General features: G+C 44.3%; 1 protein-coding gene across 3 annotated transcripts in view; it reads right to left on the minus strand.

Moving 5' to 3' along the window:
- LOC122657957 (probable inactive DNA (cytosine-5)-methyltransferase DRM3) overlaps positions 1-14,132 on the minus strand; it is a 59,505-nt gene that overhangs the window by 17,127 nt on the left and 28,246 nt on the right. For all 3 annotated transcript variants that reach the window (XM_043852769.1, XM_043852770.1, XM_043852771.1), the window contains 2 exons: positions 13,530-13,640; positions 11,658-11,757 (listed from right to left, as the gene is read on the minus strand). In XM_043852769.1, the coding sequence (XP_043708704.1) occupies positions 11,658-11,757; positions 13,530-13,640 (211 nt within the window). The remainder of the gene's footprint in view (positions 1-11,657; positions 11,758-13,529; positions 13,641-14,132) is intronic.

Below are 14,132 nucleotides of genomic sequence, written 5' to 3' on the forward strand. Positions count from 1 at the left end.
TTATGATGAATGTCTGCTCCATTTTTGCTTCACGTTCGATCTCAAGCTCTCGGTTAGTAGCTTCAGCTCAGCAAGAGAGTGTGGAGATCTCAAAGTCGGGCCTGGTTTTTCCGATTTACCCTGGTTTCTCGTTTGGAAGGTTGAATAAGATTGGGCTTATTAACCCAATTTATCTTCTTTCCAAAAGTATCCTCTCTATGTTTTATGACTGCCCCGACTCTCTCCTCTCCTCTGAAATTTCCAAATGGAACTCCTGTTTGGTGGGACACTTCCTCGGTCCCAGACCTCCCTTTAACCTCGTCAAAGCCTCTCTCTCAAAGCAATGGAAGTCTGCAGGCCCTTTTGACACTTTCCTTTTGGACTCCGGTGTCTTTGTCTTCCATTTCCTCTCAGACGAGAACAAAGCACGCATTCTCGATGGTGCTCCCTGGATGGTTGGCACTAAGCCCATCTTCCTCCGACAATGGACTCCACACCTTCTCCTCCACAAGGTCGACCTCAGCACTGTTCCCTTGTGGATCACCCTCCCTGGTCTCCCTCTTCACTACTGGAACCGCGAATGTCTCAGTCGCCTAGGTTCAGTCATTGGATTCCCTCTGCATACTGATGCAAGAACCCTCAAGATGGACAGGCTCTCCTATGCTCGTATCTGCGTAGACATCTCAGCCGAGTCTGCCCCAACCTCGCTCATCACCGTAACGGAAGACGATGGCTTCACCTTCGCTCAACCTGTCAAGTTCGACTGGCTGCCTCCTCAATGCAGCCATTGCAAGGTTTTTGGTCACCTCAACTCTGGTTGCACTGCCACCAAACCTTTATCTCTGGCAGCAATCGAGTCTCACGAACCTGTTGCAACCACCACCCCTTCGGAAGATCCGGCAATAGAACATCCTCGCCCTCTGGAATCGCTCCCCCGTGGAAGATCCCCCTCCCGTCGCCGGCGCAACAACCAGCATCGCAATCGCAAGGCCAAGGCGACACCCACCAGGGAGGAGCACACGTCATCCGCTACCCTGCACTCTACCGTGACTGCAAGCCTGTCGACTGACGTTGGAAGAAGTCCTGAGCAGCCTGACACTGTTGAAGCTCTTGCTCAGTCGCTGTTGTCGCCTCACCTACCCTGCCTCGATGATACGCCTGTGCTTGGTATCTCCAAATCACCGGTTATGGAAATCTGCAGGTCTGATAGTGCTACTGAGAATGACCTGGTTAAAGCCCTTTGCCATTCGCGAGAAAGTTCCTCGGCTCCTCAGCCAAGGTTTGGCCCCCCACCCCCTTTGTCGTGTTTTAATCCCCCCACCCCTTGTAATTTTACTTCTTTACCCCTCCTTTACCCACCCCCACGTGGCCCCCCTCTCGTCATCCCCTTTCAATCCAACCCTCATGTTCCCTTGATACTCACCCATCACCCCTACCTGGCCCATCTCCCCCCCCTCCCCCAGCCCACTTATTTGGCCCACCCGAGTTCCAATACCCAGCCCCAATCATTTTTTACCCATAATTTACCCATCTTTCAACCTCCAGCCCACTTATATCAGAAAGCCTACCCCAACCCCAAGCCCATCTCTGAGCCCACCCCCCCTCACTCCTGGTATCACTACCTTGGTCTACCTCGGTGCCCTGCAAACCCTATCCCGTTCCACCTTGGTTCCCCTCATTCCTTCCTTGAACCCACCTTTGTCTCAACCACCCCCTTCGCCTACTCAAATAACCCGCTCCGCTTGGTTCCACCCCTTCCTTCCTGGGGTGGCTCTGCCCCTCCCCTCTCGTAGGCCTCTTGTTGGTAGCCCGGCTATCGCCTATGCCCGTAGGCGTCACAAGAGCACTCCTCCTAGAATCTCGTTGCTCCCCCCCCTTAGTCTCCATGTTTTTTGGCTTTATCTGGAATGTGTGTGGCCTTAACTCCTTGGCCAAGCACCTTGAGATTCGATCCTTCCTCAAATCTTCCAACTCCTCCTTTTGTGCTCTCCTCGAGACTCGTGTCCTACAGGATAACGCGTCTCGCATCGCTGCCTCCATTGCCCCATCCTGGTCCTTCCTTTCCATTTATATCCATTCTCCGTCTGGCCGAATCTGGATTCTCTGGAATCCCTCCATCCTCCACATCTCCCTTTCTCACTCTTCTTCCCAATTCGTCCATCTCCGCTTATCCTTTCACAATTCTCCTTCTCCTTTCTTCCTTTCTGTGGTTTATGCTTGTAACCAAGCCATAGATCGCCTCCCTCTTTGGGCTGACCTCTCCCTCCTCAAGGCCGGTATGGACTCCCTCCCCTGGGGAATCTGTGGCGACTTCAATGTTGTCCGATCCCAGCTTGAGAAATTAGGAGGCAATCCCATTGATCTCTCGGCAGTGTATCCTTTCAATGACTGCTTGGAGGATCTGGGTGTTGATGACCTTCGTTGGTCTGGTTCCCCTCTCACTTGGCACAATCGCCGAGTCGGTCCCGATCGCATCGCTTGCAAGCTCCACCGTTTCCTTGCCAACGAAGCCTGGCTCTCCTCCTTCCCCCACTCCCACGCCTCCTTTCTCCTTCAAGGTCTCTCTGACCACTGCCCCTGTCTCATTCACATCCAGCCCTACTCCTCGTTTGGCCCCAAACCCTTCAAATTCTTTGACATGTGGACTTCTCTCCCCCTCTACCTGGATACTATCTTGAAAGCTTGGCGAATTCCGGTCTTGGCCCCTTCGCAGCCTCTGGTTGCTCTAGCTAGAAAGCTTCGCAACACCAAATCGGCTCTTCGTCGATGGAATCTCTCCACCTTCGGCAATATCCTGTCCCGGCTCGCTTCTTACCAATCTGACCTCTTTGGTCCAATTCAAGCTCCAGTCTGATCCCCTCAACCCGGATTTCGGCGTTGATGAGAAGAGACTCTCCGAAGAGCTTTCTTCCCTCTCCCTCCTCGAGGAGAGTTTCCTGCGTCAGAAGTCCCGCTCCAAATGGTTGGAGCTTGGAGACTCCAACTCTACCTATTTCCATCGTTCTCTTCGAGCCAGGCAAAATTCTAACTCCATCTCCCATCTTACCGCTGCTGATGGGACCTCTATCACCTCTCCCAATGCTATCAAAGAGGCCGCCTCCTCCTTCTCCGCTCTCTTTAATCCCTCCCTCCCCTCCCCTCCCCTCCCCCTCCTCTATCCCCCCGGGGCTCATTGATAAGTTCATCCCTCCCTCCCTCTCCGCCTCCCTCACTACCATTCCCTCTGATGAGGAAATCTCTCTGGCTATCCTCTCCCACAAGGCTAACAAAGCCCCTGGCCCTGATGGCTTCAGCATGGGATTTTTTCTCAGCAGATGGGACACTTTCAAAGGCAAGGTGTTCAAGGGCATCCGCAGTTTCTTTTTCAAGCTGGGTCAGCTCCCTCAGATCAATCACACCTTCATTTGCCTCATCCTCAAAAAAGATGGGGCTTCTTCTTTGTCTGACTTTTGGCCCATCTCCCTCTGCAATCTCATCTACAAGTTCATTGCCAAGATCCTTGCCAATCGGATCAAGGCTGTCATCCCTTCCCTCGTCAACCCCAACCAATCAGCCTTCATCTCCAGCCGAAGCATTGTGGATAATATTATCCTCTGCTCTGAGATCGTCAGAGGATTTGACCACAAATCTCACTCTCCTGCGGCTCTCTTGAAAATCGATCTCCACAAAGCTTTTGACTCCATCCGTTGGGATTTCATTTGTGATGCCCTCTCCCTCATGGGATTCCCCCCTGTCTTCGTCCGCTGGATCTACGCCTGCATCTCTTCCCCCTCCTTCTCTGTCTTCGTCAATGGCACCCCCGCCGGTTTCTTCCGTTCTAAAGTGGGTATTCGCCAAGGCTGTCCTCTCTCTCCTTTCCTCTTTTCCCTTGCCCTGGAAGTCCTCTCCAAGAGCCTCCAAACCAAAACTGACCTCCACCTCATCTCCCCCCTCCCCAAATGCAAGCACATCAATCTCTCTCATCTGGCCTTTGCCGACGACCTAATGATCTTTTCTAAGGCCTCCCCTTCCTCTATCTCTGCCATTATGGACTCTCTCCACCTCTTTAAATCTCTCTCTGGTCTCCGCGTCAACCTCCTCAAATCCGAAATCTTTCTCTCTGGTATCCCGGACTCAACCAAAGAGATCCTTCGCCAGCTCACTGGATTCTCCATAGGCACCCTTCTTGTCACCTACCTAGGCCTTCCCCTGATTCCCGCCAGACTGTCGAGCCATCACTGCACTCCTATGCTCGACAACATCCGCAAGCGCCTCCAACTTTGGAAAGCCAAGCTTCTCTCCTATGCTGGAAGACTTGAATGCATCCGCTCGGTCCTCCAAGCCTCCTACATCTACTGGACTGGTATTTTTTGCATCCCCATCTCCACCATCAAGGCCATCGAGCGCATCCTTTGGAGAAGGAAAGACACCCCCAGATTTCTTCACCCAATCAGCTGGAAGTCTATCTGCCTCCCTAAATCCGAGGGTAGTTTGGGCCTTCGCCGCATCCGTGACTCCAACACGGCAGGTATTCTTAAACTCCTTTGGAAAATCTCTTCTCGTCAGGATTCTATCTGGATTACCTGGGTCCAATCTTACCTCCTTAAAACCGACTCCATTTGGACCGTCAAAACCCCTGTTGACTCCTCCTGGACCTGGCGTAAGATTCTCTCCCTTCGGCCCCTTGCTCTTCTAGGCATCTCCTCTTCCATTGCTGATGGCACTTCCACCTCCCTCTGGCTCGACCCCTGGCACCCTCTTGAGATTCTCTATAATCTGCTTGGCCCCAAAGCCATCTATTCCTTTGGGCTACCAAAGGATGCCCCTGTCTCTGCCCTCATCTCCTCTGGCTCCTGGTCTCCGCCCCCATCTCTTAACCCTACCATCATCTTCCAGATCTGGGCAACCCTCCCCCCCTTACAGCCAACCACCTCCCATCGAGCGGACAGAGTTATCTGGCTCCCCTCCACCAACGGCATTTTCACCTCCTCTTTAGCTTGGAACCTTACCAGAGACCCTAGCCCAGCAGTCCCCTGGCACAAATTAGTCTGGTTCACAGGTCACATCCCCCGTCATAGCCTCACTGTTCAGAGAGCCCTTAGAATTTGCCTGCCTACACAAGCCTTTCTCATCTACCGCACCATCCCCGCTCCCCCCTCCTGCAACCTTTGCTGGATTGGCCGAGAAGATGTCCCCCACCTCTTTTTTGACTGCACCTTCACCTCCCTATCTGGAATAAGGCCATGTCATCTATTTGGCCGCGCAGCAGAAGGGCACGGAGCTTTGACCGTGAATGGCTCTGGTTGCTCAAGACTTTTCCGGGGAACTCCATTTGTGACACTATTGGGAAGCTAGTCTTTAGTGTTGCAATTCACCATATCTGGTTGGAAAGGAATCTCAGGAGATGGACTTCCAAATCTAGATCCTTTGACGTGATTTGGAAAGCCATCTCCTTTGATGTCTCTACCAAGCTCACTTGTATCCGTCACAAGCATTCTATGGACAACGTTAGGAACATGCACATTGTCTTTTTGGGGCCTCGATAATGGCCTCTTGCGGTCTCCCTCCTCTGCGTAGGCTAGCTGGTCGCCCCTTCCCTGCCCCCCCTTGGGGTTCAGTAATATATTCTTACCAAAAAAAAAATAATTCTTAAATTCTATTGCATCCCTCCTTTTCATAGCCTTTAGTTCCCTTCAAGATTCAGTTTATTAATTACTTGGATTTTAATTGTTAGAGTGGCCCATTACAAACCCAAATACGGCATCTTGACCCTGGGTTGTGCATTAAACCACTTTATGTCCAATACCCTGTAACCTACCAAGTACCCCCTTAAACATTCTGGTATTTCTTCATATATTGGGTGTTCACTTGCTTGGGTAGGCCCATAGGTGTGGCCAGAATTTACAAAATTGCCATTAGTATTGTCTGTTTGCAATTTATTGCTTTGGTGGGCCCTACATCACATAAGTTTGGGGTTGCAATTTTTTGATGGTTCGTACTTTTCTGGAATGATGGTTGTTATTGCTATTATAGTATTATTATTGATTATTTACTCAGTTTTGTTTAAATCTGGCCTATCTGGTAGGTTATTTGCTACAGGCAGGGGGGGGGGAGCGATTGGAGATTATTTTGTTGGGATCTTATTTGTGGCTGTTCTTGATTATGAGATTTTTTGTGATGCTCACCTGCGTGATGTTTATTGCTGCCATACATAGTTATCAAGGTGGCAAGGCGATCAAGGCGTTGGACAGGGTCCAAAATCTAGGTGACACCAACAAGGCGGCCCAAGGCGTCCGCCTAAGCGCCCAAGGAGCCTAGACTCCTAGGCGTCGCCTGATAACTATGCTGCCATATGACGGTGGAATATTCTCTATTGCATCCTCTACATTATTGGTCCACGTGCAATGCCACGCCTGAAGGGGAGATTGAATATTATTGTTATTATCTACTCAAGTCATAAGCTGAAGATTATTATTATTTTGTTCGTTCTGCTTGTGTCCTTAGCAACAGTTTTATCTATGAAGATAGTTATTTGTGGTATTCAGCAACAATGCCATTTTTCAGTGGTTCCACAACAACCTTATGCTGTCTGGTCACAACAACCTTATGTTGTTTGGTTCACAACAACCATCTCCAAAAATCTGATGCTGCTACTTGGTCTCCAACAACCTGATGCTGCTACTTGGTTCACAGTAACCTATACTACACTTTTACCTGATTTGCAACAACCTATGCTGCAATTTTATCTGGGACGTCAATTTGAGGCTCATAAGTGCATTGATATTTGTACTTTTATCCGTCTTCTTTGTGAAGCTTACTACCTGCCTTCCCTGAGAAGGGCTTATAGTGTAGTTGTCAAATGCTGCACTTTTATCTATCTTCTTTGTAAAGATTACTACAATACTACCTACTACCTGCCTTCCTTGGGAAGAGCTTATGAGGTTATTGTTATTGCTGCTATGATATTTGGACTATGGTTGGTGTTATCTACAACTTATTTTTTCTGTTTCTGATGGTTATGCTGGATTTATTTGACACGAGATTTTTATCTACTATTGCAGCTGATGATTGATGTGCTTGAGCTGATATTACTGCTGGATTTATGATGATTAATTGCTTTTAAAGATCTCTCTATGCTCACTAACATCAATGACTGCTCTCTATGTTCAAGACTGGTGTTGTTTTCAATGTCTATTCTTGTTGTTCCGAGCTGAAGCCTTTGATATATAATCCAGCTTGAGGGGGAGTGTTAAGATATGTACCAGTGTCTTATGATACTTGAAAAAATATTAAAGAGAAAGAAGAAGAAAGAAAGGAGAAGAGAGGAAGAAGAGAAGAAGAATTGCTGCAACAAGTTGGGAGTCACAGCCGTAAGTTCGACTGCCCCAAATCATTCAATATTAATAGGTTTAACAATAGGGTACAAAAACAAAAGACCAAAACACCCCTAAGAGGGAAATCGTGAATTAGCGCTAGCGCTAATTCACAACTCCCTCCCCCTTACATCGACAACTTCTAACAATACTCTATTTATATTAGGATTAGTTGTTCGTCACGATAGGGGGAGTGTCCACGTTGTGACATGATTATGCTTCTTTTCCTTTTATAGTTTGTAACTAGAGTTGTACTCTTAGTAGGATTCCTACTAGGAGTACAATTGTTGTCAGATATTATAAACAAAGTGTGAAGGTCTAGTGATAGAACACACAGTGAATCTATCGCTGGTTCAGAATTCTCTCATCTCACTCTCCATCATTTCTCTCTCCTCTGCTCTCTCTTCCACTTGTAGGTACTAGTTCCAGGTTCTGGGTTTGTCACATAGAAGATTGATGCAACTGCATACTAAGGATTAACAGACATAGTTGTCAAGGTGCCTCCTAGGCGTCCAGGCTCTTTCTTGGGTCCAAGACGATAGCATGCCTTGTTGACATTTCACGATTTTACGTTGATTTATGTTTATTGTTTTATTTATTTATGAACATGCTTATATTATATTCTATGTTTTGTTTATTATATGTTGGTTTTCTAATATTAGGTCATTACTAGCATAATTATATCATATTGCATTAATAGGGATTCTATGTTGCATAAGCATAATTATATAAAACTTCCATTGCTATATTACATTAAGTCATATACTGCATGCCTAGGCAGGAGCCTTGTCGAGTTGTCGCCTAGGCAACCCTCCAACGCCTTGGATCGTCTAGTTCCGTGAGGATCATGACAACTATGTTAATAGGCCATCTTGACTGTTCAATCCAAAAGTGTCGCCACATGGAGGGTGTTTCTAGGGGAAAGTATGAAGGATGTCTGGGAGTGATAAGTACCACATCCTCTTTGTAAGTGGAGCAAATGGTTACAGGGATAAGTAAACATAGTTCACTTGTACATCAGACATCACTGATAAAATTACTGCATTATCTTTCTATCATAAACCAAAAACAGAAAGAAAAGAGATTGAAGTCCTGATTCAATTAACTCGAGGTTCCAATTCGAAACCCTGAGTGAAGAGCCCCCACTATACACTAATCTCCCCGATGTCTCACTAAACCGCTTGAGAATCCCTAGATGCATTCCCTCATTTCATAGAAAGAAGATAATGAGAAAGATGGTGAGGTGGATCAGTAGGTTCGCTTCTACCTTTCATTGTTTCATGTCTATCTCCCTCGGCAGGTAGTTCTGCTTCCGGTGCCGGAGGAACATGGTGGGATGGAAGGGTAGTTTCAGAGCGCTGAAAAGTATCCGAACCAGTATCAGCTGACGAAAGAGCATCTCCCGTCCTTTATCACAAAGAAACATACCTCGGAAGTGGCACTTTCTTCAAGCTGTCCATCCCTATTTGCCCTTGATCCCCCATGCCGTGGTCCCACTGCAAGTAGCCATAGCCACCCGTCTTGTTGCAGCTTTTCGTCTGTCCAACATAGCAAACTCGTCTGTGTTTTCTCTCCGCTTAAAAGAAAACGCCCCAACAAGCAACGGCCTTAGATAATAAATACACCTTGCACGCCAGAACAACATAACAGACAGACAATACTTCCTGCTTGGCTTGACTTGCTTGCGAATCAATTCTTCCCCTGATTCCACTAGCTATGATACAAGATTTATCGTAAGTAACAATTTTTTCGTGATGGCTCACAGTCGAGACTCGAGAAGGAAGATGGTCCAAAGGAATGCCTTGTCGCGTCATTTTGACTCATCCAATTCATATTGATTCAATGAATAAGTAATTCCTACCGTGAAAATCTCAATGCTTTCGATGAAGAAGGGGGCCTGCCTTCTTCCATTTCTACATCTAGGATTCGACTTGTATTTATGACTATGGGTCATTTAATCAATGGGAACAATGACTCTAGGTCCCCATAAAGCCAAAGCCAATGAAATTGCCAAAGCGACGAGAAGGAGCACGTCAGCATTGTAACTGAGTTTGGGTTCAAACAATTATATCTAAATTCAATATTCAAACATGTCATTATTAGTATGTCGGCAGATCATATCCTTCAAGTCCATTTTAACTTCTAATCTGAAAATAGCCCTAATAGAAAAGAGCAACTTTTTCTATATAGTTTGCAGACAAGAGTCATGTAAGGGTTTTGAGACCTTAAGAGTTCTATTTGAACATGTCTGAGTAAATCTCACTCAATCAATGTCCATTTCCTAAAACATGACTGAAAATCATGTCATACGACTCATACATACGTATCGCATATTTTTATTTTCAGTTTCATTTGCCAAACAAATGTAAACTAAGCAAGATGAGCTCACAATGAACTCAAAGCAAGGTTTGAAGCCCACTACAAGCCCTAACCAAGAAGCTTGCATTTGAACTTCAGTCAGCAAAAGGAGCTTGATTCAAAGTTTGATGAGCAACAGTTAAACCTTCTTCTCTGGTTCCCTATCCTCTTTGCCCTTCTCCACCTCTCCTTTCTACCACTTATTTTCCCTCCTTTTTCTCCCTCTGCTTTTTATAACATGAGACTTTTCTTTCTCATCTTCCTACCTCCCAAAATCCACGACCTGAATCTTTTGTCTTTCTTTTTTCTTTTTTTTTTTTTCTACTTGTGGGGGAGGGCGGGTGGTTTTGTTGGCAGTTCTCTTAGTTTTCCTTTAACCATACTGTATGTTATCTTTGTCATGTTCTACTTACATCTCTTTATTCTCACTTTTGAGGCATCTCCGAATGGGCTGTTGGGCAGGAATTTGCCAGATGAAGCATAGTCATTGAAACAAACTTGGACATGAAGAGCAGTAGTCTGGATCAATTGGTGGATCAACCAATGTTATTCCAATGACTGGACAGATATATTTAAGGAGAATATTAAAAAAAAAAAGGGTCTCCACTCCAGTTTTGAACATTTTAGTTGAGAACTTAAGATCTCACCCATAGCAAAAATCAACCCACCAGAGTGCATGATTTTATCCATCAGTACAAAGTGTCCTTCAAAATTATAGGGATCCCTTGAGACTGTCAATTTTTACCAAACTGTGTGCTGTGACATGTATTGACACAGATATCCTAATTCCTGACTAGATCAATGACCAGGTTGTTTGGGGTTGGGCCGGTTGGCACATCCTGAGAAAATTCTCAACCTTCCCAAGAGCAAAACAAGCCCTACAACTGCTAAAGAGCCAGCTAATCTGCCCAAACAGTGTGGCATTGCAAGGCTTCAGTTGGTATTTTCAACCTGATTGGTGAAACAAGTAATGGTTAAGTATTCTCAGCACATGCTTGGCCAGCCAGCCAAAGCAAGATCTCTCACAGCCTTAGATCATTGTTGCCTCTTCTCAAAGTAGGCAAGAAGATATTAACAATAAATTTACTTCAACTGAAACAGAGGGGAATATTTGGAAAGAAAAAAAAAAGAACATATTCGTTCCTACTTATTTCCAAGGTTGTCACCCAGTAACAGAAAAACAGAGTGAAATACCAATGAAAAAATAAGCATTTGCTCTGATTAATATCTTCTGCTGCATAAATATCCAGCAAAACAAAGAAAGTCAACGCAGAACGGAAATTTGAAAAGGCAAAAATATTTGAAAAGCATCCATTGATGCCCATATTTTCATAATTGCCCAGTTTTATTTGATGCATAGACTAAAAAACACTGTACAAGTATCTAAATCCATCTTAAACACCTTATAATAGCTTAATATCCATTCCATCCTTAAAAAATAGAAGGAATCCACAAATACCAAGCTCAACCTCTTTCCAGTAATTGGTCTACTGATCTACAGCTTAATAAAAAGGGGGAAAATAAGGCAATAAGAGCGAGAACATTGGACAATTTAAGTGATGTAGCATTAAGAACGAAAGGCTCTTCTTATTAAACATCAGAAAAGAGCACCACAACAGTTGGTGACTGAAGTTCTCTGTAGCTCATCATCACAAAATTCTTAATACAGACAAATAAATATTCCCTCCGTCCCCCAAAGACTTTCCTCTTTGGAGTTTTTCAATATCCCAAATTCTTTGTTCATTGGACAATTTAATGCATTAAGTTTTTCCTCACATTTTCAATTTGTCCTTTGTTATGTGTTCTATTAAAACACAGAAAGAAAATTTGAATGAACAGTGAAAAGATTACTGGGGCATGATATTGTAACAAAGATTCTATAAGATACTTGACAAAAACATAGACCTAGACTATAAATATGCAATCAAAAATCACATGAGAAATCAATTGCGGTAACAGCTTACGCACCAAGCCTATGAATTGCGAACTCAACTTCATCCACAGAGAAATTCATCATTAATAAGGATGCCCTTTTGGCTTCGTTAAACTCAGCTGACACATTAAGTTCCTGTCAGATACATGTGAGGACAGTCATAAAAAAACCTAGAACACAACTTAAATACAAACCATGAAATTGTGATTCCTTAAAAGAGCACAATCAGCATATGCTAGCCCTAAACAAGATAAGGAGTCATCCCACCAACAAATTACATGCAATGAGAATTGAAAACAATAGAGCAATAATCGAAGTATCAATACCCGGATTTCAATCCCTTTTCCATTACAGTCAAATTTAGTAATTTCAGCGACTATGTAAATAAAACATTTTGAACCAGCACCATTATACTTTCACATGATTTTTTGGATAAGTATTTAGATTATCACATAACTGGGTCTACCAATTTTTTAAAAATTTATTTTCCTACATTTCTAGGAAAGAAAATATATAAGCTTAATGGAATTCCCACAGAATACAACTTACTTTTAAAAAACATTCATAAAATTATCTCCCATGGATCCTGGGCTCCCCCGATCCCCTTTCCCTCCGGTCTCACCCAGATTTGGGCCTCCCTCCCCCCCTCCCCCCTCCCCATCCCTCTCATTCAGACAAAGTAACCCGGATCCCCTCCAAAAATGGTATCTTTAGCTCCCGCTCAGCTTGGGATTGTGTTAGACCCCTCGGCCCTTCAGTCCCCTGATGCAATCTTGTTTGGTTCAAAGGCCATATTCCTAGACACTCGTTCAATTTCTGGAGAACCCTAAGCAATTGCCTCCCCATCCAATCCTTCCATAACCACCGCCACATCCCTGTCTCCCCCTCCTGTATCCTTTGCTGGAATGAGAATGAGGACGTCGACCACCTTTTCTTTTCCTGCCCCCTTGCCTCCTCAATCTGGAAAAAGCTTTGCAGTCTACCTGGCCCTGTATCAGACGCCCCCTTCCCTTCGCCCGGGAGTGGCTTTGGCTAGATAAGTCCTTTTCTGGCAGATCTATTTGTGATACAGTTGGCAAGCTCGTGTTCGGTGCTGCTATCTCTCACATCTGGATGGAGGAATCTTCGTAGATGGACTTCCAACTCCCAGTCTATTGATCTGATTTGGAAAGCAATCTTTTTTTATGTCAGCTCTAAGCTCCTCTCGCTTCCTCATGGTTCTCTTACAGATTCCCCAAGGAACAGGCACATTGTTGTTACCTGGGGCTTAGATTCTTCGCTCTTTGGCTCTCCTAACCAGGCCCCCTAGGCCTGTGGTTTTTGTGCTTGTATAGTTCGCCCCCCCTTTCTCTCCCCATGTGTATTCCCCTCCCCCTTTTCTTTCTCCCCCCCCCCCTTTTTCCGGGGTTTTGGTAATGAATTTTTTATTCACCAAAAAAAAAATCATAATCAATTTATAATCATTCAAGACATAACGTATTGCTACTTCCACATCTCTCTCCTCCTCATCTAAATTCTCTCGAACTCTTCCCAACCATTCAAAAAGATCCAATGAGGGGTCACATGCTGCATTTTAACAATGGCTCTTGCTCTTGCTCTAACTCAATGCGTATTCCAGTTCCCTCCCACTTTTCTCTAGCTCGCTCACTTGATGTTTTTCCCATTTCCCTCCTACCATATTAAAAATATAACAACTATTTATAATTTATAAAAAGCGTAAGTAGACCAATACACTAAGTTCGTTCAATTTTCCCATATCCCTTTTCTAATTTAGTACGTAAATGATATACGTGAAAAATATAAAGTACCGTGTTGTCATGGTTTAATTAGCATGCAGTAATGGGTAGAATGTGTTAGCCTAACAATTTAAATATAATAAAAGAAGAATTGTCACACAGATAAGTTACCTCAATATCATTATTATTGGTAGCACATTCAGGAGAGCTAACACCATCGCTGCAGCTACTAAACAAGGCATCAAGAGAATCTGAGGATTCAGAACTTGATTTTTTAAGTGCCTGATTCATGAAAAGCATAGCAACAATTATCCGCCAGTATTTTCTAGTAAAAGGTAACAATGTCTAAAACATTATATCACACCAATACTAACCATTCCAAAATTTATATGATTATATACCAAATTCAGTATCTATGTTCCCAGAACACAGTTTCCCTTCGCATTCAATATGTGGTTGAAACATGACAACGTTTACCAAAGTCTTCTATCGCAATAATGACCAATATGTCAATATTAAAGAACTATTTACCAAATTCAAGATCTACACTCATTCACTAACTGTACTCATTAGCATCCAAACAAGAGGATGAAAGACAGGTATTTCCCTTCTATGTATGTTAGTTCATTTATGTATTCCAGGGTGAAAAGCAAACGAGTTTGAAGCTTCATCTGATCCAATTATGAATATCAGATCCTAAAGCTCACACAATTGAGAATCCCAAAAATTAAAATATTTCATCATATCACAAAGAAAACAGACCCTATAAAACAA

Source organism: Telopea speciosissima, chromosome 4, assembly GCF_018873765.1.
Source record: "Telopea speciosissima isolate NSW1024214 ecotype Mountain lineage chromosome 4, Tspe_v1, whole genome shotgun sequence".
NCBI lineage: Eukaryota > Viridiplantae > Streptophyta > Magnoliopsida > Proteales > Proteaceae > Telopea > Telopea speciosissima.